Source organism: Leucoraja erinacea, chromosome 36, assembly GCF_028641065.1.
Source record: "Leucoraja erinacea ecotype New England chromosome 36, Leri_hhj_1, whole genome shotgun sequence".
In the NCBI taxonomy this organism is placed as follows: Eukaryota; Metazoa; Chordata; class Chondrichthyes; order Rajiformes; family Rajidae; genus Leucoraja; species Leucoraja erinaceus.
This window is the reverse complement of record NC_073412.1, coordinates 9,772,295-9,798,512: the sequence shown is the minus strand read 5'-3', so window position 1 is coordinate 9,798,512 and position 26,218 is coordinate 9,772,295. Positions and strand designations below refer to the sequence as shown.

Genomic DNA, 26,218 nt, shown 5'->3' with positions numbered 1-26,218 from the left:
TTAAACTGTGACCCTTAAACTGTAACGTCGGTAGCGAGCTCGTAGGAGTCCGTAGATATTTTGTAGCGGCTCGTAGTGCCAGCCGTAGGAACTTGGGTCGTCGGGTAAGTCGGGACGTTTTTTCAACATGTTGAAAAATGTCCACGAGTGGAAAAAAAAAGCCCCAAGTACCTACGAACGGCTATTACCGTAATTCTCTGAGTTCGAATCAAGGGGAAAACTCGGGAGAGTTCGTGAGTAACTCGGGAAAGTGGGAAAGTGCCTTTACACACGGCCCCACCAGTGTGAGTAACATGCATTCTGTGTCGCTGCCTCTGCCGTGACCAACAAGTGATAGGAACAGACTGTAGCCATTTGGCCTAAGGTCTACACTGCCATTCAATAATGGCTGATCTATCTTGCCCAATCTTAGTCTAAACCTTTATTCCTACTACTATGATGCACCGCAGTGTACTTTGCTACACTGTATTCCACCTGCCACCTCTTGGTCCACTCTCCCAACCTGTCGAAGCCACTGTTACAGTGCTCCTAGTTAGTGTTGTGAACTAGAGTTGCCCGGCTAACCGGATGGTCTATTAGCCGAGCGTTGTTTGTAGTCTGGTGCTACCAATCTCTCGCTGCCTCCTTGCCCCATCACCTGTGCCCTTTCCTTTCCCCCGCAGGCTCGCTGCAAGAGGCTAACGTCATCCAGTTTGCCTACAACATCAACTACCCGCTGCATATCGTCCCCGCGGGCCCCGGGGTCTGTGCTTCCAGCACCTGGAGTGCCTTTTCAATCCAGTCTCCTGCTGTTGTGCTGGAGACTATTAAACAGGTGAGCAGCACAGGAAGGAACTGCAGACGCTGGTTTAAACCGAAGGTAGACACAAGAAGCTGGAGTAACTCAGCGGGACAGGCAGCATCTCTGGAGAGAAGGAATGGGTGACGTTTCGGGTCGAGACCCTTCTTCAGACTGAGAGTCGGTGGAAAGGAAAATGAGAGATATAGAGAGAAGTAGAACAAATGAATGAAAGATATGCACAAAAGTAACGATGATAAGGGAGACCGGCCATTGTCAGCTGTGGGTTAGATGAGAATGAGACAATGACACTCGACAACACGGCTTTGAATGATTATCAACAAATTGGGTCGGGTGGGGGGGGGGGGGGGGGGGGGGGTGAGAGAGGGGATTCACGGGTTACTTGAAGTTAGAAATCATACCGCTGATATATGAGTCGGGGGGGGGGGGGGGGGCATATTTGTCAAACCCATGGGTTAGACTGGGGCAGGAATGTCTCTAATTGACAACATGGCTTCAGCCAGGCACCAATGTATGGGCTGGATAGTCCTGTGGTTACGTTAACAAACTAATCTCCACAGGCACGAGTTTCAATCGCATTGTGCCAGGAAATTTAAATTGAAGTAACCAATTAGATGTGGAATGCAAAGCTTGTGGAGGACAGTAACCAGGAAGCTGCTGGATTGTGGTGAACAGCCAGCGGGTTTGTTCATCTCCTTTGGCCGACGATATCTGGTGCCAATACTGAGCTTGGCCACATTTAATGGGCATAGTTCTATCTGAATGTCCTGGCAGTTCAGTACTAATACAGGCTAATACAACTTTGGAGCTGTATGTTTAAGAAGGGAGCTGCAGATGCTGGAAAATCGAAGGTAGACAAAAATGCTGGAGAAACTGAGCGGGTGCAGCAGCATCTATGGAGCCAAGGAAATAGGCGACGTTTCGGGACTGTATGTGTAGTTTGCCAGCTATGCCCACACCTTGAACAAATCCGTTTCAAAAATCCATTTGGGGCAGCATGGCACGGTGGCGCAGCGGTAGAGTTGCTGCCTCACAGCGCCAGAGACCCGGGTCCCATCCTGACTACCAGTGCTATCTGTGCAGAGTTTTCTCCAGATGCTCCGGTTTCCTCCCACACTACAAAGACCTACATGTTTGTATGTTATTTGGCATCAAGTGTAAATTGTCCCTAGTGTGTAACATATTTCTAATATACAGGTGATTGTTGGTGTGTGGGTCGAAGGGCCTGTTTCTATGCTGTGTTTCGCAACAAATAAACTCTCTTTAGGGCGCGCTGAGACATCCTAGTAGATTATTATTGTTCAGTGCACCGAGGTACAGGGAAAGGCTTTTTGTTGTGTGCTGTCCAGTCAAAGACAAGACTGTACTTGATTACAATCAAACACAGATGCAGGATAAAGGGCATAATGTTTAGTGCAAGATAAATTCCGATACAATGTCATGCTCTCCTGTGGCTGTAACACCTGTTGGTGAGATTTAACGGGCACTTGGCACCTTGCAAAGGGAGAGTGTGATGTCCTGAGGTGAATCCTCACTGCACTGGGTGGCGCAGCGGTAGAGTTGCTGCCTTACAGCGCCAGAGAGCGGGGTTCCACCCCGACTACGGATGCTGCGTGTACACAGTTTGTACGTTCTCCCCGGGGCCTATCTGGGTTTTTGTCGGTTTCCTCCCACACTCCAGAGGCGTACAGGTTTGTAGCTTAATCAGAATCCGATTTTATTCGACAAGTATGTTTTGCAACATACGAGGAATTTCACTGGCCACGTCGGTCGTACAATTAAAAGCAACAGATCACTCAAAAACACATTTTAACATGAACATCCACCACAGTGACTCCTACACATTCCTCACTGTGATGGAAAGCAAAATAAAGTTCAAGTCCTTCCCTTGTTGGCTGGGAATGAATGTAAATTGTCCCTAGTGTGTGTGTGTAGGATAGTGTTAGTGTGTGCAGGGATTGCCGCTCGGTGGGCTGAAGGGCCTGTTTCCGCGCTGTATCTCTAAACTAAACTAGAGGGAACACAAATACTCTGAACTGATACTCGATGTTCCTCACCAACAGGCTGAGAACAAGAACAAGGCTCTGGTCATCCGTCTGTACGAGTCGCACGGAAGCACGGTGGAAACCTGGCTGCACACGTCACTGCCCATCAAACAAGCTATCTGGTGAGTGGCTGTCAGTGTGTGGAGGGCATTGGTACAAACAATCTCTGTGTTGTACTTGGGTCAAACGTCACGTGGGTAAGAAAAGCTCATGATGGAGTAGGTAGGGAGTTGCCCTGGAGGAGGTCGTGTTGCAGTTGTACAGGCCACGTTTAGAGTATTGCGTTCAGTATTGGGCACCATGTCATTGGAAGGATGATGTCAAGCTGGAAAGGGTACAGAGAAGGTTTACAAAGGTGTTTAAGAAGGAACTGCAGATGCTGGAAAATCGAAGGTAGACAAAGGTGCTGGAGAAACTCAGCGGGTGCAGCAGCATCTATGGAGCGAAGGAAATAGGCAACGTTTCGTCCCGAAACCCTTCAGGTTTCGACCCGAAACGTTGCCTATTTCCTTTGGGTTTCGTCCCGAAACGTTGCCTATTTCCTTCGCTCCATAGATGCTGCTGCACCCGCTGAGTTTCTCCAGCACTTTTGTCTACCTTACAAAGATGTTGCCAGGACTCGAGGGGTGAGCTATAGGGAGAGGTTGGGCAAGCAAGGACTCTACTCGTTGGAGCACTTGAGAATGAGGGGTGACCTTATACAGGTGTACAAATTCGTGAGAGGAATAGATCAGGGAGACACACAGAGTCTCTTGCCCAGAGTAGGGGAATCGAGAAACAAATGGCAAAGGTTTAAGATGAGGGGGAAACTTTTATTAGGAACCTAAGTGTTACAACTGCAGACAACATCCAGATTTAAAAAGCGCAAGACCAGCAACAAAGTAGATTGGAAGATCTAGAATAGGGCTCTCGTTTGTGAGGGGACTGTGCAGTAGTCTGATAATGGTAGGGAAGAAACTCTTCCTGAAACTGATGAGGTCCAGATTTTGTATGTTATGCCTGAGTGAAGAGGGTGGAGTGAGGTCTAGGTGTTCTAAAGCATGGTTTGTAAATGGTGAATATGTAGCATTTGGATGGATGTGGTGAGTGTGTGCATGAGATGGGGAGAGAGATGGATGGAGGAGAGTATTTCACCTTGTGGCAGAAATAAAAACCAGAGATCACTCTTTAATGAGAAATAATATGTTGCCCATTTAAACAGTCAAATCATTTTCAGTGGGAGAAGAATCTTTGAACTTTCTTAAGGCAGCGGTAGATGAAGGTTCTTGATCGGCAAAGGGAAGTAGGTTGGTGGGGAGTGGAGTTTAGTACATGGACTGCAGCCTTACTGAATGGGTTGGCCCTGCTCCTGTTGTCAGCATGTATCATCCCATCAATAGGTTGTTCAATGACTTCTATATTTCACGCAATGGGTCAGTCTGCCACCTGCACGATCCCACACCACCAGTTATGCTATTGACAGACTGATCAACTCAGTGTCGGAAGCAAGCATCTGCTTAAAGCTAAAAAGACATAAAGTGCTGGAATAACTCAGTGGGTCAGGCAGCATCTCTGGAGAACGTGGATAGGTGACGTTTCAGTGCAGGAGGCAGGAGCAGAATTAGGCCTTTTGGCCCATTTGGGACTGCTCTCCCATTCAATTATGTCATAATCTATTTTTCCTTCTCAACCCTATTCTCCTGCCTTTCCCCGTAACCTTTCACACCCAAACTAACCAAGAACCTATTCATCTGCTTTATAAATGACTTGGTCTCCTCTGCTTTCTATTGTGGAGTGAAGAAGGAGTGTCCCAACCCGAAACATCACCTAACCATGTTCTCAAGAGATGCTGCCTGGCCCGCTGAGTAACTCTAGCATTTTTTGTCCTTTTGTGTAAACCAGCATCTGCAGTTCCTTGTTTCTACATCTGCTGAAACCTGATGCTCAATTGAAACATTAAAAAATTCTAGAACATCTTGTTACGGGAGTGAAGGTGTTGCCGTGCAGCTTGTTAGACCTGCTTGTGTGAATGTGAGATGTGAATCTCTCCAGAATACTTTCCCACTGTTTGGCTTTTTTAAAAGTCAAGTGATAGAACAGTGGCTGTGACTGGAAGCGAAGGCAAAGCAGAGCATCTAATCCTCACAGCTCATCCCACTAACCGGGATGTGTAATTAGTTCTGTGGGCTCATCCTGAGCGGGTGAGATGGGTGGGATTTTACACTCTACATCTTGGGGATGGGGCTTTGATAACTGCGTCTCGGCTCCAGTGCAGGGTCGCAGTAAAATCCCTGTCCCACGGTACGAGTTCATTCCAAGAGCTCTCCCGAGTTAAAAAAAATCAAGCTCGGGGAATGAACGTAGCGGGTACGTCGGAGCTCGGGGACGTCTCGTACCGGCTCGTAACGCTAACGGCAGGAACTCGGGAAGACTCGCTAACGGCAGGTACTTGGGAAGACTCGTGAAGATTTTTCGACATGTTGAAAAATGTCCACGTGAGCTCCGAGTACCGACGAGCGGCCATTACCGTAAATCTCCGAGTTCGAATCAGGGCAAACTCGGGAGAACTCTTGGAATGAACTTGTACCATGGGACAGGGCTTTGACTCGTGAACTGCAGGTTAACGTGTGCTGCTTTCCTTGGCAGGTGCGACCTCCTGGAGAAACCACTCACGGCCAAGTGTTGCTCCATCAACGATTCTCGGATTGAACTGTCCTTCACTCCGTTCCAGATCCGCACCCTGCTCCTGCTGCTCTGACGTAACTCTGCGCCGGGTATCATCATCACGTCAATTCATCGAGCTTGTGTAATACCGATAAACAGTCACAAAGTCTGTGCAGCAAGCAATGAAATGAATACAACATTCACACATCCTCCGCATCTGTTCTTTCTCCATTGTCCATCATTTTCCGTAGGTATTTACTGTCGGTGGCAGGAGTTTGATTTGACGTCCGGTTCATGTAGGCCTTCAGCTGCTCAGCTGCAGTAATACTCACTTGCATTTACAGTCGGGGCACGGGCCCAGCAGTGTAAGCAGACAGTTATCATGAAGATTTAGATGGAACGATGAACAAAAGCTTGCTTGGTGAAAGTACCAGATACACAGCAGGTCAGGCAGCATCTATGGAAGGAGAAATAGTTACCACGTCAGGTCAAAAATGAGTTTCAACCTGAAATGGGGAAAGTCTCTCCCTGCAGGGAGCTGCCGGACCTGTTGAATGTTTACAGCAGTTGCTTTGTCTTCTAACTGGATAAGCGTGATGTGTCAGCTTCACTGGAGGCAGCTGGTTGTGCTGCTAGCGTGGAGTCTGCACGTTCTCCCTGTGGCTGCGTGGGTTTTTAGGTTAATTGGCTGCTGTAAATTGTCCTTCATGTGTCGGGCGTGGGTGGGAAAGTGGGGTAGCACTGAACTAGTGTCAACAGGTAGTCGGCCTGGACCCTGGACATTGGACAGAGGGTTGTGCGGGTGTCATCCACAGTGAGAATTTTAACATTGAGAATGACAGTGGCGCAGCGGTAGAGTTGCTGCCGTGCAGCGCTGAAGCCCCGGTCGGGTTCCACCCCGACTACTGGTGCTGCCCGTGTGGAGTTTGCACGTCCTCCCTGTGATATGCGTGGGTTTTCTCTGAGATCTTCAGTTTCCTCCCACACGCCAAAGATGTCCAGGTTTCTCGGTTAATTGGCTTTGGTGCAAGTGTAAACTGTTCCTAGCGTGTGTAGGATAGTGTTAATGTACGTGGAGCAGGGGTCGGTGTAGACTCTGTTGGCTGAAGGGGCTGTTTTCATGTTGTATCTCTCAACTAAACTAAACACAGTTCACCTCAACAGAGATAGGAAAATGTAAAGTAATTTGCCAAAGTACCGATTAGATGATTGCCGTCTCACGAAGAGTTCCCATCGCACCAGGTAACTGTCGAGTGAGTGACAGCGCTTCAGCTCCAAACACGCATAGTTTGGTAGAAAGTGGGACAGAGATGAATCTTCCCAATGGAAGTACATTAAGGGAGGGAGAGAACTGCCTCATCTACATTCAGTTTGTTGAGTCAGCTCCGAGGCTCAGCTGGAGTATGGAAATGAATGCAGCAGCAGCAGCAGCACAGGGTCAGAGCACTACCTGTATACATCACAGGGAATGGAAATCACTGCAGTAACACACTGCTGCAGCACGGTCGGAGGCTTCAAACCCCCTCCCCCCCCCCTCCACTCATCCTCAACTCCTCATGGACAGAAAATAAGAATAAATTGGGCAGTGGCAGGTTGGCAATCTGGAGGAGAGCTCATTTGTTCAAGGTACATTTAGAAACTGCGGGGGATTTAGACAGTGAAGGGCATCAGCTACAAGACACAGAAACAGGCCCTTCAGCCCACTGAGTCCATGCTAACCAGCGATCACCCCATACTCCAAGGTAGACAAAAATGCTTGAGAAACTCAGCGGGTGAGGCAGCATCTATGGATGTAACGTGGCCTTTTTCCTTCGCTCCATAGATGCTGCCTCACCCGCTGAGTTTCTCCAGCATTTTTGTCTACCTTCGATTTTGCAGCATCTGCAGTTCCTTCTTAAACACCCCATACACGAGGGACAATTAACCTACAAACCTGTACGTCTTTCGAGGTTGGGAGGAAACCGGAGCACCCGGAGAAAACCCACACGGTCACAGGGAGACCATGCAAACATCATACACGCAACTCCCATGGTCACGAGTGTGCAGGGAGTGGATGGGAAAAGGCAGAACGAGTGTGAACACACGATTGCTGGTCAGCGTGGACTTGCACGAATGAATTGAATCTTAAATCTTGTGGGATAGATGCAGGGATGTTTCTGCTCGCTGGCATATAGAAGCATGTTCAAGTTAGAATGGTTCATATTAGTAATCAAGGCCTCATGTTAGACAAATGCATGAACATAATCATTTTGCCGCTTCTGTGGTTTTATTGCAACAGCAACAATTGTTTCTGTTCCAACGTGATCAGTCATTCCCTGATGAAGCATCTCGACCTAAACTGAACTAAATGAGCAGCGATTCAAATGGAAGAGAAAGGCAAGGAAACTACATTGCAATTTGTTAAAAATAAAGAACAAAATTATTAATTTAAAGACATGAATTCAGAAAGGAGCTTCCTTAAAAGCATTTGTGTTCAAGAAGGAAAGACGTACAGATTTGTAGGCTCATTAGTTTAGTTAAAAATTGTAAATTGCCCTTGGTTGTGCGGGGACTCGGATGAACATGATCATAAGGCCATTCGGCCCGGTTTCTGTACTGTATCTAAAACTGAAACCAAGACTGCCACAGAGACATCACCAAAATTCATTGTCTGAGACCAAATGCAATTGACCACTCTGTGTCCCGTCTTGTCCCAGCCCAAGGCAGCGATGTCACATGTTGACAGCTTTGCACCTTCACCTTGTGGGCTGTGGAATGAACATGTTATCCAGTGTTTGGAGTAAACGGACACAATGACAGCGTGTTACACAAACCAGTCGCCACCTTTAATTATGGATCTATAAATAATTACATTGCAGCTTTAACACTGATGCTTTCAAGAAATTACATGGTAATTTTGAGAAGACTAGAGTTTTTTTTTTTACAAACAATTGCTTCTTCCCACAGTCGGCCTCTGACAAGCTGTAGTGTGGCTTCACATCTTTGGCCCGTATATTGGCCCACACAAGAACACAATGCACAGTCTCTCAGTTACTAGGTAGGACTTCTGGATCCGGGTGCAACACTTCAGACATCAGTCCTGTCACGAGATCAGGAAGTTTGATGAGGTTGATTTTAAACTGATCCACTAGTCCTTCAAATAATACAAAGACTGCACTATGTAAAACAGATCATGAAAACTGAAAGCCTGAACATATCACAGAGCCAGTCTCTCGCCCCGTCTGAACCTGGTGAATCTTGACACAGCCACGACACAGGCACGGCAAAGGGGAATTGGCATCGACTATTCCTCAGGCACTCACCCAACTGGTTCCTTGCTCCGGACTCCCGGAAGGTGGTGAACTACTCAGCGGGATGAACATAATCGCCGGTGAGGAACACAAACTGCACATTCTCCACTGACAACTGGCGACTGACTAACCTATAAACACAGGGTCTGAATAACTGTGTGGTTAAGCAGCATGTCGAGGTTAAGTAACTGTTTATTTCAGAAACAATATGCAACAAAAAGCACTGGAAATACTTTCATATATAACGTACAGGCCGGTTTCCCGGCCAAGTCTTCAACAACTTGTAGTGGATGCTTTTGGATTCAGTCTTGCTTCCCCGACAACGAGAAGGGAAATATTGCAGACACAAAATGGGTTAATTACAAATCTGTTCTCCTACTAAACACTGAATGTTTCTCCCCCTTCCCCTAATGCTTGTCACTGTCACAACAACACAGAGAGCCAACATGGCCAATTCCACCGCAGTCTGGAGCCATCACCACCAACAGAGTCACTGGGTACCACGGCACACAACTCTGGATGAAATACTTTTCAATGGGAGAGTTTGTTGCATTGGCAGCGATCCACAGCTCGATGTACAAAACAAAACGAAATCAAACATTGTCTGGTAAAGTTTAAGGAAAAATGCCCCTTCCCCCCCCTCCCCCGCCCCCCCGTTGCAACTTATCGAAATGCAATACTGCACACACACTGCATGCAGGACAGCATCCAGTGGCAGGCTGTAGATTACCCCAGAGTCAGGCGTGGACAGGAACATCGACTCGCGACCGATATTCTTGAGTTGAGAAATGGTCGAGGTGAACTGGTGCTTGGACACAGTTGACCAAGGCATCGTGCAGGCATCACCCAGCCATTTGCAGATTGAAACTCTCTCAAGGGATTCTGCCTCGGCATTTAAACCAGTACCTTACACTGTTGACATATTCATTAGGTTGGAGCTGGATTCTGGCTGGTTTAGTGTTCACCCCTTCACCAACTGGCACCACGTACTCTGTTGGCCAAGTGCTACAGTTGTCCCTTGTGAGGAAGATGGCATCCCCGTGTCCTGCAGTCCAATACACTCCTTGATCACTCACAGAGGGGTCTATGAGTGGCAACTTTAGAACAGTGAAGGATGGGATGAAATGATGAATGGACTACTTGAAGATTGTTCTGATGTCACAGCTACATTGAGGAAAGGTTTGGGCCATTGCATGCCTCCCTATCTCCCAATGTCCAAGGTCCAATTGCTTCGGTTTTCATGCTAAGGTGCTGAGATGCTACAGAGAATGAGGTCTCCCATCAGGACAGCAAGCCTCGGTTTCCTCTTCTTGCTGCTGCGTGGAAGATGTTCTGTAAGGAGGAGCAGAGAAGGTGCAGGTTAGGTCTGGCAAAATGTTCCTGCAGCAGGGCAAAATCACCAACACCTCCTCTACAAGGTTCACAAGCTGTGATTACGTGGGCGGCGCGACCGGTTTTCGCAGCGGCCTCTGCAGTCTGTCTGTTTTTTTTGGTTTTTTTGTCCTGTTGAGGGTTTAGTTTGTAGCTGTTTATCGTTTTTTTTTTTTAATGTGTATGTGTGGGGGGGGGGGGGTGGGGGGGGGAAACTTTTAATCTATTCCCTGCATGGAGACCCGACCTTTTCCCTGTCGGAGCTCCGTTGCCGTTGGGGCCTAGCGCCGTGGAGCGGCCTCCACCGGAACGACCTGGAGGCTCAAGTCATGGAGCCTGTGGAGCTGGGGAGCTGCTGAGGAGCCGGGGAGTCTGTGGAGCGTGCTGTGGAGCTGAGGAGCTGCGGTGGGGCTGCTGAGGAGCCTGCTGTGGTGCTGCTGTGGAGCTGCGGAGGAGCCTGCCGTGGAGCTGCTGCAGACTTACCTACGTGGAGCTGGCCGGCTTCGGGGCGTGGAGAGCGGCGGTGGTGCGTTGCTGCGGCCCGGCTCCGGTGGATGGTGACACCGGGAGCTCGCGGATCCCCGGTGGGAGGCTGCTTTGCGGGGCACCGGCAGCGGCGACTTCTCCTGCCCGAATTGCGGGGTTGAGAGTGACCTAGAGGGGGGCCCTACAACGCCCGGCGCGGCCTTAATTTGCCGCGGACTAGCGCCCGCCGGGGGCTTTGACCTCGACTTCGGGAGGGAAATGGAGTGCAGGGGAGAGACAAGAACTTTGCCTTCCATCACAGTGAGGAGGAGAGCCACTGTGATGGATGTTTATGTGAATGGTGTTGGGTGTGTGTTTTGGTTCTTTTATTGTATTGTATGGCTGCAGAAACTACATTTCGTTTGAACCTCATGTGAGGTTCAAATGACAAATAAAGGTATTGTATTGTATTGTACTCCAGCATCCCGATAAAGATCCAAGCCACTCAACAACACCAGTCCTCACAAACCCACCACACACACACACACACAGAGGTTCAACAACAAGTATTGTCCTTCAGCTAATGCAAGTTTTCTATTGCCATGCAGCAGGGAGAGGCCCTTCGGCCCACCAAGTCCACACTATCCATCAACCACCCATTTTCCTCTTCCCACATTCTCCTCACTTCCCCCAGATTCCATCACTAGCCCGGACACAAGGGACAATAGTGAAGCTCCCATCGCTCATGCCATAGGGATGTGGGAGGAAACCAGACACCCTGGGGACATCCAGGTTAAGCAGCGGAGGTGAGGATTGAACCTGTGATTCAGCTCTAGCAGCTGCACCATTAATTGTGTGTCGTTTCCCCCCGCCCATTGGACCAGAAGTGACTCTGGATACACCAAACACAGGCTAGCGAGAGTTAAAATAGATTGCAAATCTAGGACAGACGGAAAACTGCGCTGAATATTTAAGGTTCACATGTTTTGATTCTAAACAAAGACAGAAACTTTGCCAGAACTAGTTGGAGAGTTTATACCGTCTCCTCACAGCTGAGTGGCAGTCCACGGACATCACTGGCGGGCCAGCGGGGGAGATGACGGAGAGGGATGGGAATTGCGATGGGAAAACCGGGAATCTGACCAGGATGAAGGGAAAGGTTACTTGTTCATGCAGCCAATCAGGGAATGGGCAATGAGGTGCGACTAGAACAGTAACCCACAGGAAGAGGCCCTTCGGCCCACAACGTCTGTGCTGAACATGATCATAAATGATAGGTCATCCGGCCCATCAAGTCTACTCTGCCATTGAATCACAGCTGATCTATCCCTCCTAACCCCATTCTCTTGTCTTCTCCACATAATCCCCGACACCCCCGAGGATTTAAGAGAGAGTTAGAGAGAGCTCTAGGGGCTAGTGAGGTCAAGGGATATGGGGAGAAGACAGGCACGGGTTATTGAAAGGGGACGATCAGCCATGATCACAATGAATGGCTCGAAAGGGCCGAATGGCCTCATCCTGCACCTATTTTCTATGTTTCTCTGACACCCGTGCTAATCAAGAATCTAAGATAGACACAGAACACTGGAGTATCTTAGCGGGACAGGCACCAACTGTGGAGAGAAGGAATGGATGACGTTTGGCTCAAGACCCTTCTTCAGAATCTATTTATCTCAAGATATACTGATCTGCACTGCCTGCTTGTGGTCCATATTCCTCCATTCCCTGCTGTCTATGTCTCCAGCTGAAAGCCTCTTGAATGGCACAATTGCATCAGCTTCCAGCACCAGCCCTGGCAGCGCGTTCCAGGCACTCACGAACCTCTGTGTAAAAAATACTCGCCCCACACGTCTCTTTTGAACTGTTCTCCTCTCAAAAGCAATTGCTGCCTTGCTAAAGAACATTCGGCAATTTGTACGATTGAAGCCCTTGATTGTGCCTCGAAATTTCCCATCAGTTAATGGAACGAGAGAGGGCAGCTGGGATAGCGGTCAGAGCAAGGCCGACACAATCAGGACAAGTGGGTCGTGTGGACAACAAACTCGTCCCTGTGAAATTTAAGTGACTTAAATGACTTTCACCATCAAGTACAAGAAAGCACGATAATGACAGATCTACCACCCATTACTCCTCCCAGCAACTCACCGTATCCACAACCACCTCGACATCTACAATGTACAATGGCAGTGTGATAGACAATAGGTGCAGGAGGAGGCCATTCGGCCCTTCGAGCCAGCGCCGCCATTCATTGTGATCATGGCTGATCGTCCCCTATCAATAACCCGTGCCTGCCTTCTCCCCATATCCCTTGACTCCACTAGCCCCTAGAGCTCTATCTAACTCTCTCTTAAATCAATCCAGTGACTTGGCCTCCACTGCCCTCTGTGACAGGGAATTCCATTAATTCACAACTTTTCTCACCTCTGCCTTAAATGGCCTCCCGTTTATTCTGAGACTGTGGCCCCTGGTTCTAAACTCGCCCAACATTGGGAACATTTTCCTGCATCTAGCTTGCCCAGTCCTTTTATAATTTTATATGTTTCTATAAGATCCTCCGTCATCCTTCTAAACTCCAGTGAATACAAGCCTAGTCAATAGACAATAGGTGCAGGAGTAGGCCATTCGGCCCTTCGAGCCAGCACCACCATTCAATGTGATCATGGCTGATCATCCCCAATCAGTATCCCGTTCCTGCCTTCTCCCATATCCCCTGACTCCGCTACCTTTAAGAGCCCTATCTAGCTCTCTCTTGAAAGCATCCAGAGAACCGGCCTCCACCGCCCTCTGAGGCAGAGAATTCCACAGACGTTTCACTAAACCACTACAGCCACACGATCAGTTCGTGTCAGAGCTCATTGATAACTCCCAGCCTGACATCGCAGTCTGGAGACAGGCTACACCTTACACAATATGGCGGCTTTCATCCTGGCCAGGGGAGGGACTGCCAGGTGTTTAAACCAAAATAACTTGAATTAAGGTCATAAGGAATAGGAGTAGAATTAGGTCATTCGGCCCATCAAGTCTACTCCACCATTCCATCATGGCTGATCTATCTCTCCCTCCGAACTCCATTCTCCTGCCTTCTCCCCATAACCTCTGACACCCGTGAAATTTATATTTTATTTTGTCCAGAATAGTGGGGAAGGTGAGGCTTTGAGTTATTCAGCGGGGTTATATAGTATTCAGCAAGTTATATCACTTTTATAGTTATATAAAATATATAGAGGGTTATGCAGTGAATACTAACGAAGGCCAAGCAGCTGAAATCCTCCTTGACCACCTTATCCACCTGTGACAGAACTTGCATTCCTAGATCCCTCTGCTCTACAACAATGCTATTCACTGTGAAGGTCCTGCCCCAGTTTGACATGCCAACATGTAACACCTCGTACTTATCAGCATTAAACTCCATCAACCATCCTTCCGCCCACTTGCCCAGCTGATCAAGAGCCTGCTGCAATGTTTGATAAGCACCCCCACTATCTACAATCCCACACACTTGAGTGCCATCTGCAAACTCACTTGTCATGCCTTCTACACACTTCTCCAAATCATTGATGTAAACCTCAAACAGCTTTGGAGGTTTGCAGCCCACCGCTGGTCATGGCCTCCAGTCCCAGACACAACCTTCCAACCATCACCCTCTGCTTCCTTCTATGAAGCCAATTCTCTATCCAGTCAAAAATGCTGGAGAAACTCAGCGGGTGCAGCAGCATCTATGGAGCGAAGGCAACGTTTCAAAACCCGCTGAGTTTCTCCAGCATTTTTGTCTACCTTCGATTTTCCAGCATCTGCAGTTCCTTCTTAAACTCTCCACCCAGTCAGCTAGCTCTCCCTGGATCCCAAGCAACGTAACCTTTCAGATCAGCCTGCCACACTCTTCCATATCAATTGACTTATTTATGTAGACAACGTCAACCATTTTGGTTACTTCTTCAAAAATCACAGATTCGTAAGACATTCACAACCAAGTTGTCTATCCCTAAACAATCCATGTCGATTCAAGCGCATACATCTTTTCCCTCCAAATACTCTTAAGTAACTTGCCTACCACAAACGTTAGCCTCATGGGTACACAAAAATGCTGGAGATACTCAGCGGGTGCAGCAGCAGCGAAGGAGATAGGCAACGTTTCGGGCCGAAACCCTTCTTCAGACTCATGGGTTATTGATTATGGATACACACTGGCCCTGCTGCAATCACTGGGAACTAGACAAAGGGCTAACGTTTGTTAGCTAAAAGGGCAAAAAAAATTCTTAAGGGGTTGGACAGGCTAGATGCAGGAAGATTGTTCCCGATGTTGGGGAAGTCCAGAACAAGGGGTCACAGTTTAAGGATAAGGGGGAAATCTTTTAGGACCGAGATGAGGAAAACATTTTTCACACAGAGAGTGGTGAATCTGTGGAATTCTCTGCCACAGAAGGTAGTTGAGGCCAGTTCATTGGCTATATTTAAGAGGGAATTAGATGTGGCCCTTGTGGCTAAAGGGATCAGGGGGTATGGAGAGAAGGCAGGTACAGGATACTGAGTTGGATGATCAGCCATGATCATATTGAATGGCGGTGCAGGCTCGGAGGGCCGAATGGCCTACTCCTGCACCTATTTTCTGTTTCTATGTTTGCCCAAGGGGCAAATCTGTAAAGGGACAACTGAAATGCAGCTTCATTGCAGCCTCACCGGCAAGGTCACAGTATCTCTACACACTCCTCCTTCCCCCATGTCCGTACCATGCCACTGGAGCTGTTCCCGTTATCTTCATTGTGGCCAGCTTCTTCCATCTGTGGGAACGGAGGAAAGACCAGCATTGATTAGTAATCATTGCTCACGTCACAGGTGCCGAGTGAGGAGTTTGCGGCATTAGGATACTGTTGACATGCAGCGAAAGCATTGTGGATCAGGAACCGCGACCAGTTCCACTCAAAGACTCCATTCCATTCACACTGCAGGTGTTTCATTGAAGAAACAGTTGTTTTTCTGTATCTTCCATACGCTGCCACCTCATCTGAACCTTTGTCATTTGGGGATAGTGCATGGAAACAGGCCATTTGGCCCAAGGAGTTCATGCCACACATCGATCACACCTTCACTAGTTCTATGTTATCCCACTTTCCCATCCTACACACTAGCCACAATTTTCAATCGCCAATTATCCGACAAACCTGCGCATCTTTGGGAGTGTGGGAGGAAACCGGAGCACCTGGAGAAAACCCACAGAGTGAATGTACAAACTCTGTACAGACAGCGACTGTAGTAAGGATCAAACCTGGGTCTCTGGTGCTGAGGCAGCAACTGTACCACTGCACCACTGGGCCATCATAGACCAAGGAGTATTTCATCTAAAATGGATACCAGACATGCAATCAAACAAATAATGTTGGTCCAGATGATCACACAGTCCCTGTGGCCTGTAGACCAGGTGCCAGAGACAGACTGCAGCCATGTACAAGCTGCTGTCCATAAGGTGAAATCTGTCACCGTGCCCTCACAGAGAGGAGTCTCGGGATGTGGGGTACACAAGTCAGATCCAAGGCTTTGTCCTCGCTGTCTTACCTCTTTCCTCCACCTCAGCTCGCACAAAACCCGCTCGAAACATTCATGCATGTAGTTAAACTGGAAAAGGAAAAGAAACAAAGTCACACACCTATAGTGTTTCACGGAAAGTGAATTGCTGCATAAAAGATGTGTAGGAAGGAACTGCAGATGCTGGAAAATCGAAGGTACACAAAAATGCTGGAGAAACTCAGAGGGTGAGGCAGCATCTATAGAGCGAAGGAAATGGGCAACGTTTCGGGCCAAAACCATTCTTCAGTCAGACAGCATCTCTGGAGGAAAGGAACATGTGACGTTTCGTGTGTCAGGGGAGAGGGAAGCTAGAGGTATCGACCCAAAACGCCACCTATTCTTTTTCTCCAGAGATGCTGTCTGTCCCGCTGAGCTACTCCAGATTTTGTGTGTCCATCTTCAGTTTAAACTAGCATCTGCAGTTCCTTCCGACACATCTTTTACACAGAAATTCACAAAAGAGGCAGCTTTTTATCCCCCTTTTTAGGCAAGAGGAACATCTGCATTTTTATAGCGCCCTTCACTGTCTCAGCTCGCAAACGCATTTCACAACCAGATATTGGTTAAGTTACTCTGATTTGGAATAAATTCTGGCAAGTGTTCGGCCGATCCTGCTTGTCAAAATGTTGCCACTGTTCCTGCAGGTCGGGACCGCCCTGAGACTGAGTTTACAGGCCCTTCACTGCTGGCAGTGCGACACTCCCCCCTCCCCCACCCCCCCGCGCGCGGCAATGAAGTGTGGGCTGGATTTCTGAGTGTGGCTGACACCACGGGACTGGAGAATGACGGTAACGGTGCTGCTTTTCGGCTGGGGGTGAGATAGTGGTGGGAGGATAGGGCGGGTTAGTAGGGGGGGGGGGGGGGGGGGGGGGGGGGGGGGGGAGGGGGGAGTGAACTTCACGGCCGTTACTCACATATGGAGTGAAGATTTTCACCCAACGTGGTTTCTTTTCGCCGCGGATGTACTCGAAGCAGAACGCCATCCCCTCCTCGTCCGTGTCCCACTGGTGCATCTCGGCCCACTCAAACATGATCACCTGGTTCTAAGAAAAACGCACAACATCAGCATGTTTAAGAAGGAACGGCAGATGCTGGAAAATCGAAGGTAGACAAAAGTGCTGGAGAAATTCAGCAGCATCTATGGAGCGAAGGAAATAGGCAACGTTTCTGGGACGAAACCCAAAGGAAATAGGCAACGTTTCGGGAATGGCCACCAGGGCAGCCATGACGGGAAGAACCAGAGGGCGGGTGGGACGACCATGATGAGAAGGGCCATCAGGGCAGGAGAGGCGGCCATGACAAGAAGGGCAGGCAGGGCAGGCATGGTGGAGAGTGGGGCCAGCGCAGGGACATAGACCACTTTGGAGATTTTACTCTGTAGCACAGGGCGCTGCATTAAGTGGACGGGAGCTGATGGCACCTACCTCCAGCTGACCATCCTCTGTGCAAGCATGCAGTTTAAAGTGCTGAATGCTGATGGCTGCCATGACGTGCCCCTTCCTCCGAGAGTCGCAGCGACAGTGTGGGAAGACGATCTGGTTGTAGCCTTCGCACGTACGAATCATGTTCAGGTACTGCAGTAACGGGAAGACTGGGCATCAGTCAGCAGCCCACCCTCCTTCATGCACCCCCCCCCCCCCTTTACCCAAGAGTTAGTCACTGTGGGCTTCACCAAGCTCCTCCAGCTGGGCCCACACTCCGGTACACTCTTCCCCCTGTCCCCGCACACACAGTCTCTGGAGTTCTTTACTGGAGTCACCCCACTCACCCCAACACCCCCTGCTGCCTTCAACCATTGCTGCAACAGATCTCCTGCTCTTTTCTCTCATATAACATCTCTGTGATATTGAAATGGTAGCCCAGACCTTGTTGTTGACACAGCCGTGTAATCTGGTTATTCCCTCTTTATATTCTTAGCTGTTTCAGGCTGGGGGGGGGGGGGAATGCAGTGCAGGTGGACGGAGATGAAGTGTGTGTCGTGGCCTGAGTGAACAACATTGTGTGTGTAAACGCCACCACCTCCGCGACGGAGAGATGTTCCGTCGATTTCCCGCCTTCCCCTTTCACTGTGCGTGCTGGGATCTTGTTACTCCCGTGTTTCTGACACTGCGACCGTGAGCGTTCTCCCCCGGGAGTAACCTTGGCTAGACCTTTGTCTCCCCTCACCACCAGCCCTCTGGGCAGCATTGCCCCGGTTGGAAGCTGCAGTGCTTCACCTTCACACAAACAAGTTGCACTCGTGGCTGCCAGGCAGCAGGGTGCAAGACCAGGGCCATCACTGCCCCGGCACAGTTTCTGACAAAGGGTTCTGGCCAGTCTTACCATGACTTTCTTGTGCTGCTCGGACAGTTTCTGAAGCTGGTACGACTTGTCGCCTACTCGGATCCGGCCTTTCTTCACATCCTCCACAGCCTGGAAGGAGAAGGACACAGCCCAGTGAGTGAAGGGGACGAGGAGCAATCTCTCTAGGCAGGGGGTGGTGAATCTGTGGAACATCTTCCACTGTCACAGGTGGCTATGTCTATGGACGCCAAGCCAATAGATATTTTTACAGCGGAGATTGACAAATTATTGATTAGCAAGGGTGTCAAAAGGTTATGGGGAGAAGGCAGGAGAGGGAAAAATAGAAAGCCATAGTGCAGTAGACTCGATGGGCTGAATGACCTAATTCTGCTACTATAACTTCTGACCTTATGAAGGGGTGATCCAGCAGCACCCCACACCCCAGCCACCACCTTCAGCAAAGGCAGCAAATGAAGTCCACAACTCATTTATTGCAGCCACCTCTCAATGCTACATCTGTGAGTTTCCTGTTCTTGTTGGAGTGTACCTCTTACATTTACAAGATGATCAACGTCATGCAGCCACTTCTCTCGAGATCGACACGGAAAGCAGGAGGAACTCAGCGGGATAGGCGGCATCTCTGGAGAAAAGGGATAGGTGACATTCAGTCTGAAGAAGGGTCTCGACCCAAAACGTCACCTACTCCTTGTCTCCAGAGATGCTGCCTGACCCGCAGCATTTTGCGTCTACCAGCACCTGCTGTTTCTTCCTGCGCAACCACTTGATAACTGAACGGCTTTTAACTAATCGCACACTTCACGATTAAAGGCAGCTGGGTTGGGCTTGTTGTGAAAGGTTTGGATAGCACAGTCTTCACAAAGGTCATGGTGACAAGGCTGGGTGTGCAGTGCTTTGAAGTGCATCATTAATCTTGCCCCGTCTCACATGCCGACTGACCTGTGCGTTTCCTGTGGCTGACAGTGATAAATAAGACGCTGCTTCAACCAGCACGCCCCAGTTATCAGATCGACACCGTGCAACGTACAGGGCATTGATTTAGAATATACACATGTTCACCCTGAGTACACAGACAGACCTCTAACACAGAGGCACCGCCGACAGATTTGGGCTAACGAGTCACTTCAAGTCTACGGTGTAAAGTGCGTCGCCGGGAACGAGAGGATAAATGTGACAGATACGGTGCTAGACCGTCCCAACAGGAATAACAAGTGGGAGAAACAAGGAACTGTGGATGAAGACGAGTGCTGGAGTAACTCAGTAGGTCAGGCAGTATCGCTGGAGAAAATGGATAGGTGATGTTTTGGGTCGGGACGGTGAAGAAAGCTGGAAGAGAGGAGGGAGGGGACGAACCCTGGCGAGTGATAGGTAGAGACGTGAGGTTTTTTTTAGTTAGTCAGATACAAGTGAGGGGGGGGGGGGGGGGGGTGGTTTGATGGATCGTTGAAGGCCAAAGATGAAAGGAAACATGTGTGAGATGGGGACAGACGAGATGTGAATTGTGAAGACAGAGGAAGGAATATGTTGAAGGGATGAAATGGGTGCAGGTGGGGCACAGGGAAGAGATGGGGAAATAGAGGGAATATGGGGGAGAGGGGATGTTGCCTGACCCGCTGAGTTACTCCAGCACTTTGTGTCTTTGTGTCATCTGCAGATTCTTGTTTCTCCATGTATAAAACTAGGCGAGCGGCCACCATGGGATCCAGGGAGTACCTGATGGAAGAAGTATGTCACAGCGAGATCGTTGTCATTCAGGAGCTCCTCCTGAGCCATGGTGAAGAGCCACTTCCTGATGACCAGGCAGGTGCCGGCTGCGGCTGACGTGTAGTTCTGTACGTACAGTTTGTGTGGAAACTCGTTGGGGACCAGCTTCCTCTCTGCAAACGCACAAACCAGGCTTTAATGTGCAAACAATGCTTCACATGGTACAAACAAAATCTGATACAGAGAAAGGCTGGAAAACCAAGTGTGGCGCAGCAGTAGAGTTGCTGCCTTTACAGCGCCGGAGACCCGTGTTTGATCCTGACTGCGGGTGCTGTCTGTGCAGAGTTTGCACGTTCTCCCTGTGACCACGTGGGTTTACTCCGGTTTCTACATTCCCAAGATGTACAGGTTTCTGGGTTCATTGGCTTCAGTAAAACTGTAAATTGTCCTTAGAGTGTGTAGGATAATGTTAAGTGTACGGGGGGGGGGGAGGGGGGATCGCTGGTCGGCGCGGGGTGGGTGGGCCAAAAGGCATGTTTCCGCGCTGTATCTCTGAAGTCTCAAAGTGTAAAGGGCCTGTCCGATGGTGCGAGTTCACCCAAGAGCGCTCCCGAGTTTAAAAAAAAATCAAACTCGTGGTAAGTACGTAGAATGTATGTAGCGGGTACGTCGGAGCAGCTGGATGTCTCGTAGCGGCTCGTAACGTTAACGGCAGGTACTCGGGAAACGCGGAAACTCGTGAAGTTTTTTCACCGGTGTGAAAAATTTCCAAGAGTAAATAAATACTCGTGAGGGGGTACCACGAGTTTGATTGGTTTTTTTAAAACTCTTGGGTGAATTCGCACCGTGGGGCAGGCCCTTAACAAGACATCTCAAGCTAAAAAATATAACGACTGCGGAGTGCAGGGACGTGAGCGGGTACCGTGGTTGACCAAACGTGACCCTGTGCTCTTTGGCTTCATTCCCTGCGGTCTCATCCTTCACTATCTGTCACATCCTCCAGCTGGAGAAGCCCTCTGAGAATTCCAATTCATCTCCGGTTTCACTCAGCCCATCAATACCCTGCTAACTGACAGCTGCCTGATCACCAGCCTCTGGGGTTTCACCTCGTTAATCTCATCGTTACCCCTCCGTCTTTCTCTGCTATCCCATAAAGCTGACTGACGTCTCTCACTTGGTTTTGGTCAGCTCTCCCGATACTGGCACCCTTGATCCAAAATTAATTAGCCTGAACAAGATCGGAGGAATAAAGGGCCTGTCCCACTTACGCAACCTTTACAGGCGACTGCCGGCACCCGTGATAGGTCGCCAAAATTTTCAACCTGCTGAAAATTCAGCGGGCAACCAGAAAGACGCTACAACTCTTTGGAGACCTCTCATGACCACGGTCGCCAGGGGTCGCCTGTATGGTTGTGAGAGGTCTCCAAAGAGTCGTAGCGTCTTCTGGTCGCCCGCTGAATTTTCGACATGTTGTAAATTTCGGCGATCTGTCACGGGTGCCGGCAGTCGCCTGTAACAGTCGCGTAAGTGGGACAGGCCCTTTACAGAGTCAAAAGGAATGTAACATAGAAACATAGAAAATAGGTGCAGGAGTAGGCCATTCGGCCCTTCGAGCCTGCACCCCCTGGTCAATATGAACACACCTGATCATCCAACAGTATCCTGTACCTGCCTTCTCACCATACCCCCTGATCCCTTTAGCCACAAGGGCCACATCTAACTCCCTCTTAAAAATAGCCAATGAACTGGCCTCAACTACCTTCTGTGACAGAGAATTCCACAGATTCACCACTCTCTGTGTAAAAAATGATTTTCACATCTCGGTCCTAAAAGACTTCCCTCTTATCCTTAAACTGTGACCCTTGTTCTGGACTTCCCCAACATCGGGAACAATCTTCCTGCATCTAGCCTGTCCAACCCCTTAAGAATTTTGTAAGTTTCTATAAGATCCCCCCTCAACCTTCTAAATTCTAGCGAGTACAAGCCGAGTCTATCCAGTCTTTCTTCATATGAAAGACCTGACATCCCAGGAATCAGTCTGGTGAACCTTCTCTGTACTCCCTCTATGGCAAGAATGTCTTTCCTCAGATTAGGAGACCAAAACTGTATGCAATACTCCAGGTGTGGTCTCACCAAGACCCTGTACAACTGCAGTAGAACCTCCCTGCTCCTATACTCAAATCCTTTTGCTATGAAATGTAATTTGTGAATCAGCCCGGTTCTGTAAAGGATATTACTTCAGTGAGAATATGAATGTAAATTATTATTCAGGCGATTCAGCGGGAGATGAATGAACTCATTGTCAAGACAGAAATCGCCCACGTCTTTCTTAAAATAACCCAGGGAGATGTTCTATCTTAAGAGCTGCTGTTGGATTTCATGAATAGAGACATACAACAGTGACGTGCAGGGAAAGGGCGACCACCTCATTAATCCTGCCTCACAAACCAGAGTAGAAACGTCACAACCACCTCCCAACCTTCCTCAGCCAAAGAACAAAAAGAGATAAGATTAAAATCATTAAAGATACAAATATTGAGACATAAAGCAAGCGAGGGGAACAAATATCTGATCGGCTGACTACCGTTAACATTAAATTTTACAACTTCAGGTAAGTGGCTCTCATTGTTTCTGTTATCCTGCCTGCAGCCCGACCTCACAACAGGACACAAAGTGCTGGAGTAAGTCAGCAGTTGGTGTCGGGCAGCAGTTATAGAGAACACGGATATGCGACATTTCAGGTCGACCCATGTTGTCCGGGGATGCTGCCTGACCTGCTGAATTACTCCAGCACTTTATGTCCTGTTGTATATTTACCAGCATCTGTAGTTTAGGTTAGAGATACAGGCCCATCGGCCCACTAAGTCCGCACCACCCAGCGATCCCTGCACAATAACATTATCCTACACACACTAGCGGACAATTTACACTTATACCGAGTACACAAACCCAAGCCTATTAACCGACAAACCTGTACGTCTTTGGAGTGTGGGAGAAAACTGGAGCACCCAGGTCATGGGGAGAACGTACAAACTCCGTACAGACAGCACCCGGAGTTGGGATTGAACATGCGTCTCAAGGCAGCAATTCTACCGCTGCGCCATCGTGCAGTTCTTAATTTTTAGTCCTTTCTTGCCTTTTTTCTCCAAAGTGCTTTCCTGATGACCAGCATTCTTGCTCCTGATCACCTCACCTGTCTTTTAATCCCCATCTCTGTTTTTGGTGTTTTACACTCCACTCTCCCCACCACCCCTGCTACATACACCTTGTAACTGCAATCCCTTCAGCCCTCGCCCAGCTCAGAGGAAGGGTCACAGACAGATGCTGCCTGGTTGACTTCTGCCAGCAGTTCGGTTTCAGATTCCAGCATTTGGTTGTTTTCCAAGTGCGATTTGCTATTCAGCCAAACATTAAGAGATCAGATTGCCATTCAATGAGCAGAACGAAAGTGGCCATTACATCCATCTCCGTCTGGTCCTCCGGACCCCGTACATTCTACGCTAACCACTGGATGTTTAAGCAGTGCACTCTGACCCCAGGACACCAAAGTCCCTGTCTTCCTCCAGGTGAGAGACCACAAGGCAACGCAGTGGAGGACAAATAAAACCCAGCATCGTGGAATCTGACACAAAACCAGAAATAACGCTGGAAGAACTCAGCCAGTCAAGCAGCATCTGTGGACAGAGAAACTAGTCAAAGTATCAGCTTAGGGACTTTTCTTCAAAAGATCGATGGGGATAAATTTCAAGATATCCTGTCACAGGAAGTGAGGACGCCGCTGCCGGGGGAAGGGAGAAAAGGAGAGCCTGGCGTGAGGGAGGGGGAAGAACAATGGACAACCCGGCAATGGGGAACCGTCATGAGGGGGGGGGGGGGAAATAAAGGGGGACTCTGAGCGGGGACACTTTGTAACTACCCTTTATGGGCGACTATTTGCATACCTTGGGGACACAAGCAAAGAATTTCACTGTGATTTGTCTCATGTAACAATGAAGTATTCAATTCAATTCAATTAAGCTCAGCCCGGTGGAAAACGGCTCAGACTTCACCTGGAGAACTCTGGCATCCAAATGAAAGACCAGTCGCTCTTTTCATGTAATATTTCCACCGATGGGATTTTTCTTTTGTTTGTAAATTAACCTTCTGGCACCACGAGCACCATTATTTCTCAATAACGTAAGAGAATTCAACTTGTCACCCTTACCGAAGAAGTGGTCCACCACTTCAAACAGTGTGAAGAAGCTGGCCGTGATGCTGTCCATTCGTAGGTGCTCCTGTACTGCCTGCAGGGAGCGGAGAGAGAATGAAGCAAGGGTCAGGCACCAGGGCACATTGCAGGAGGAGGAGGAGGGAACGAGAGGAAAGAGGAAGAGGAGGAGGAAGAGGAAGTGGAGGGAGGAGGGGAGGAGGAGGAGGAGGAGGAGGGAGGAGGAGGAGGAGGAGGAGGAAGTGGAGGAGGAGGGAGGAGGAGGAGGAGGAGGAGGAGGAGGAGGAGGAGGAGGAGGAGGAGGAAGAGGAGAGGAACAGGAGGAGGAGAGGAGGAGGAGGAGGAGGAGGAGGAAGAGAGGAAGAGGAGGAGGAGGAGTGGAGGAGGAGGAGGAGGAGGAGGAGGAGGAGGAGGAGGAGGAAGGAGGAAGTGGAGGAGGAGGAGGAGGAGGAGGAGGGAAGAGGGAGGAGGAGGAGGGAGGAAGTGGAGGAGGGAGGAAGAGGAGGAAGAGGAAGTGGAGGAGGAGGAGGAGGAGGAGGAGGAGAGGAAGAGGAGGAGGAGGAGGAGGAGGAGGAGGAGGAGGAGGAGGAGGAGGAGGAGGAGGAGGGGGAGGAAGGAGGAGGAGGAGGAGGAGGAGGAGGAGGAAGAGGAACACACACACACACACTGTAGGGTCAGTCCCCCTGGGGCATCCTGCACAGTGATGAGACCAGACTTGCTCTTGCACCCACAACACTCCCTACAGCACAAAGTCACAGCCGAGGTACAGAATCATTCTCTTGAAGGGACAATGCTCACCCACTGGCCGGTCTTTCATGGCCTCCCCCTTACACTTGGATCAGAAATTCTGCCTTCCTCTCCCATTCCGTAACTAATAACAAAGTCCGTGTCATTAGCGCTCACTCAGCCATTCTCTCTGCATGTGCGAAATGACCTTGTTTCTGGCAGGTTTTATTTACGCATAGAGAGCAGGACAGGATGGAAGCAGTCCTACATTTATATATCCCCTTGGCACAGACTAGCCGCACACACTGCAACAAAAATCCTCGCTCCATTGGGTCCGTCAGTCAACGCACATCACCGTGGAGACGGACAACAGAGGACACCCAATGTGCCAACATTTCAATTGCAAATATAGGAGACTACGAAGCAATTGGGTCTTCAAGTAAAAGAAGATGAATAAATCAGCCCATCTCCACCCAGTGCTGAGAGCCAACAAGTTTAATCCACATTGTCGCACAAACCTAGCCACACACAATTTCTCCACACTGGGAAATAAAGCATGGGGTGCTGGAGTAACTCAGAGGGTCAGGCAGCAACTCCAGAATGTGGACCGGTGACGTTTCACTCAGGACCCGCCATACTGCCTAACCGTTGAGTTACTCCAGCACCTTGTGTCTTTTTTTTTTGTAAAGCAGCATCTGCAGTTCCATGTTTCTACATTCTCCACACCGCAGCTTAAGAATGCGCAAGTTATCCCCACAGCAGAGTAAACAACATTGCTGACTTGTTGAAGTTGGTTTGTCCACCAGCGGTGTGATGCCGGGAGATGCCTCTTTGTGACCATTGCCAGTGGCCAGAACACCAAACTCACCCTGTACACTTCGTCTGCGGTGCTGTTTTTTTTCACGGTGACGGTGATGATGTTCCTGTCGGGCAGTGCTATCCTCAGGTCCACATCCGACAGCCCATTCGTACTCTGAAAAAGCCCAACCAGAAACATTCAGCTTTTATAACAGTTATCTATAAAAAGTCAAACAGTCGCCAGAGATTCCTGATGCCGGGAAGTCAGAGAGATACAGTGTGAAATCAGGGCCTTCTGCTCAATTTG

At 49.2% G+C, this 26,218-nt stretch overlaps 2 protein-coding genes across 3 annotated transcripts in view; one reads left to right on the top strand and one right to left on the bottom strand.

Moving 5' to 3' along the window:
* man2c1 (mannosidase, alpha, class 2C, member 1) overlaps window positions 1-5,699 on the top strand; it is a 66,035-nt gene extending 60,336 nt beyond the window's left edge. The window contains exons 24-26 of the mRNA XM_055662648.1: window positions 663-814; window positions 2,863-2,966; window positions 5,470-5,699. Coding sequence (XP_055518623.1) covers window positions 663-814; window positions 2,863-2,966; window positions 5,470-5,581 — 368 coding nt within the window. The 3' untranslated portion in view covers window positions 5,582-5,699. The remainder of the gene's footprint in view (window positions 1-662; window positions 815-2,862; window positions 2,967-5,469) is intronic.
* Window positions 5,700-8,290: 2,591 nt separating this feature from the next.
* The window catches only part of LOC129713538 (sorting nexin-27-like), a 115,900-nt gene continuing 97,972 nt past the window's right edge, over window positions 8,291-26,218 (bottom strand). The window contains exons 5-13 of one of the 2 annotated variants that reach the window (XM_055662647.1): window positions 25,982-26,086; window positions 24,385-24,463; window positions 20,190-20,353; window positions 18,498-18,587; window positions 17,600-17,749; window positions 17,090-17,218; window positions 16,164-16,223; window positions 15,291-15,391; window positions 8,291-10,109 (exon numbers count right to left, since the gene is read on the bottom strand). In XM_055662647.1, the coding sequence (XP_055518622.1) occupies window positions 15,299-15,391; window positions 16,164-16,223; window positions 17,090-17,218; window positions 17,600-17,749; window positions 18,498-18,587; window positions 20,190-20,353; window positions 24,385-24,463; window positions 25,982-26,086 (870 nt within the window). In that variant the 3' untranslated portion in view covers window positions 8,291-10,109; window positions 15,291-15,298. The remainder of the gene's footprint in view (window positions 10,110-15,290; window positions 15,392-16,163; window positions 16,224-17,089; window positions 17,219-17,599; window positions 17,750-18,497; window positions 18,588-20,189; window positions 20,354-24,384; window positions 24,464-25,981; window positions 26,087-26,218) is intronic. The other variant, XM_055662646.1, reaches the window with a different exon arrangement.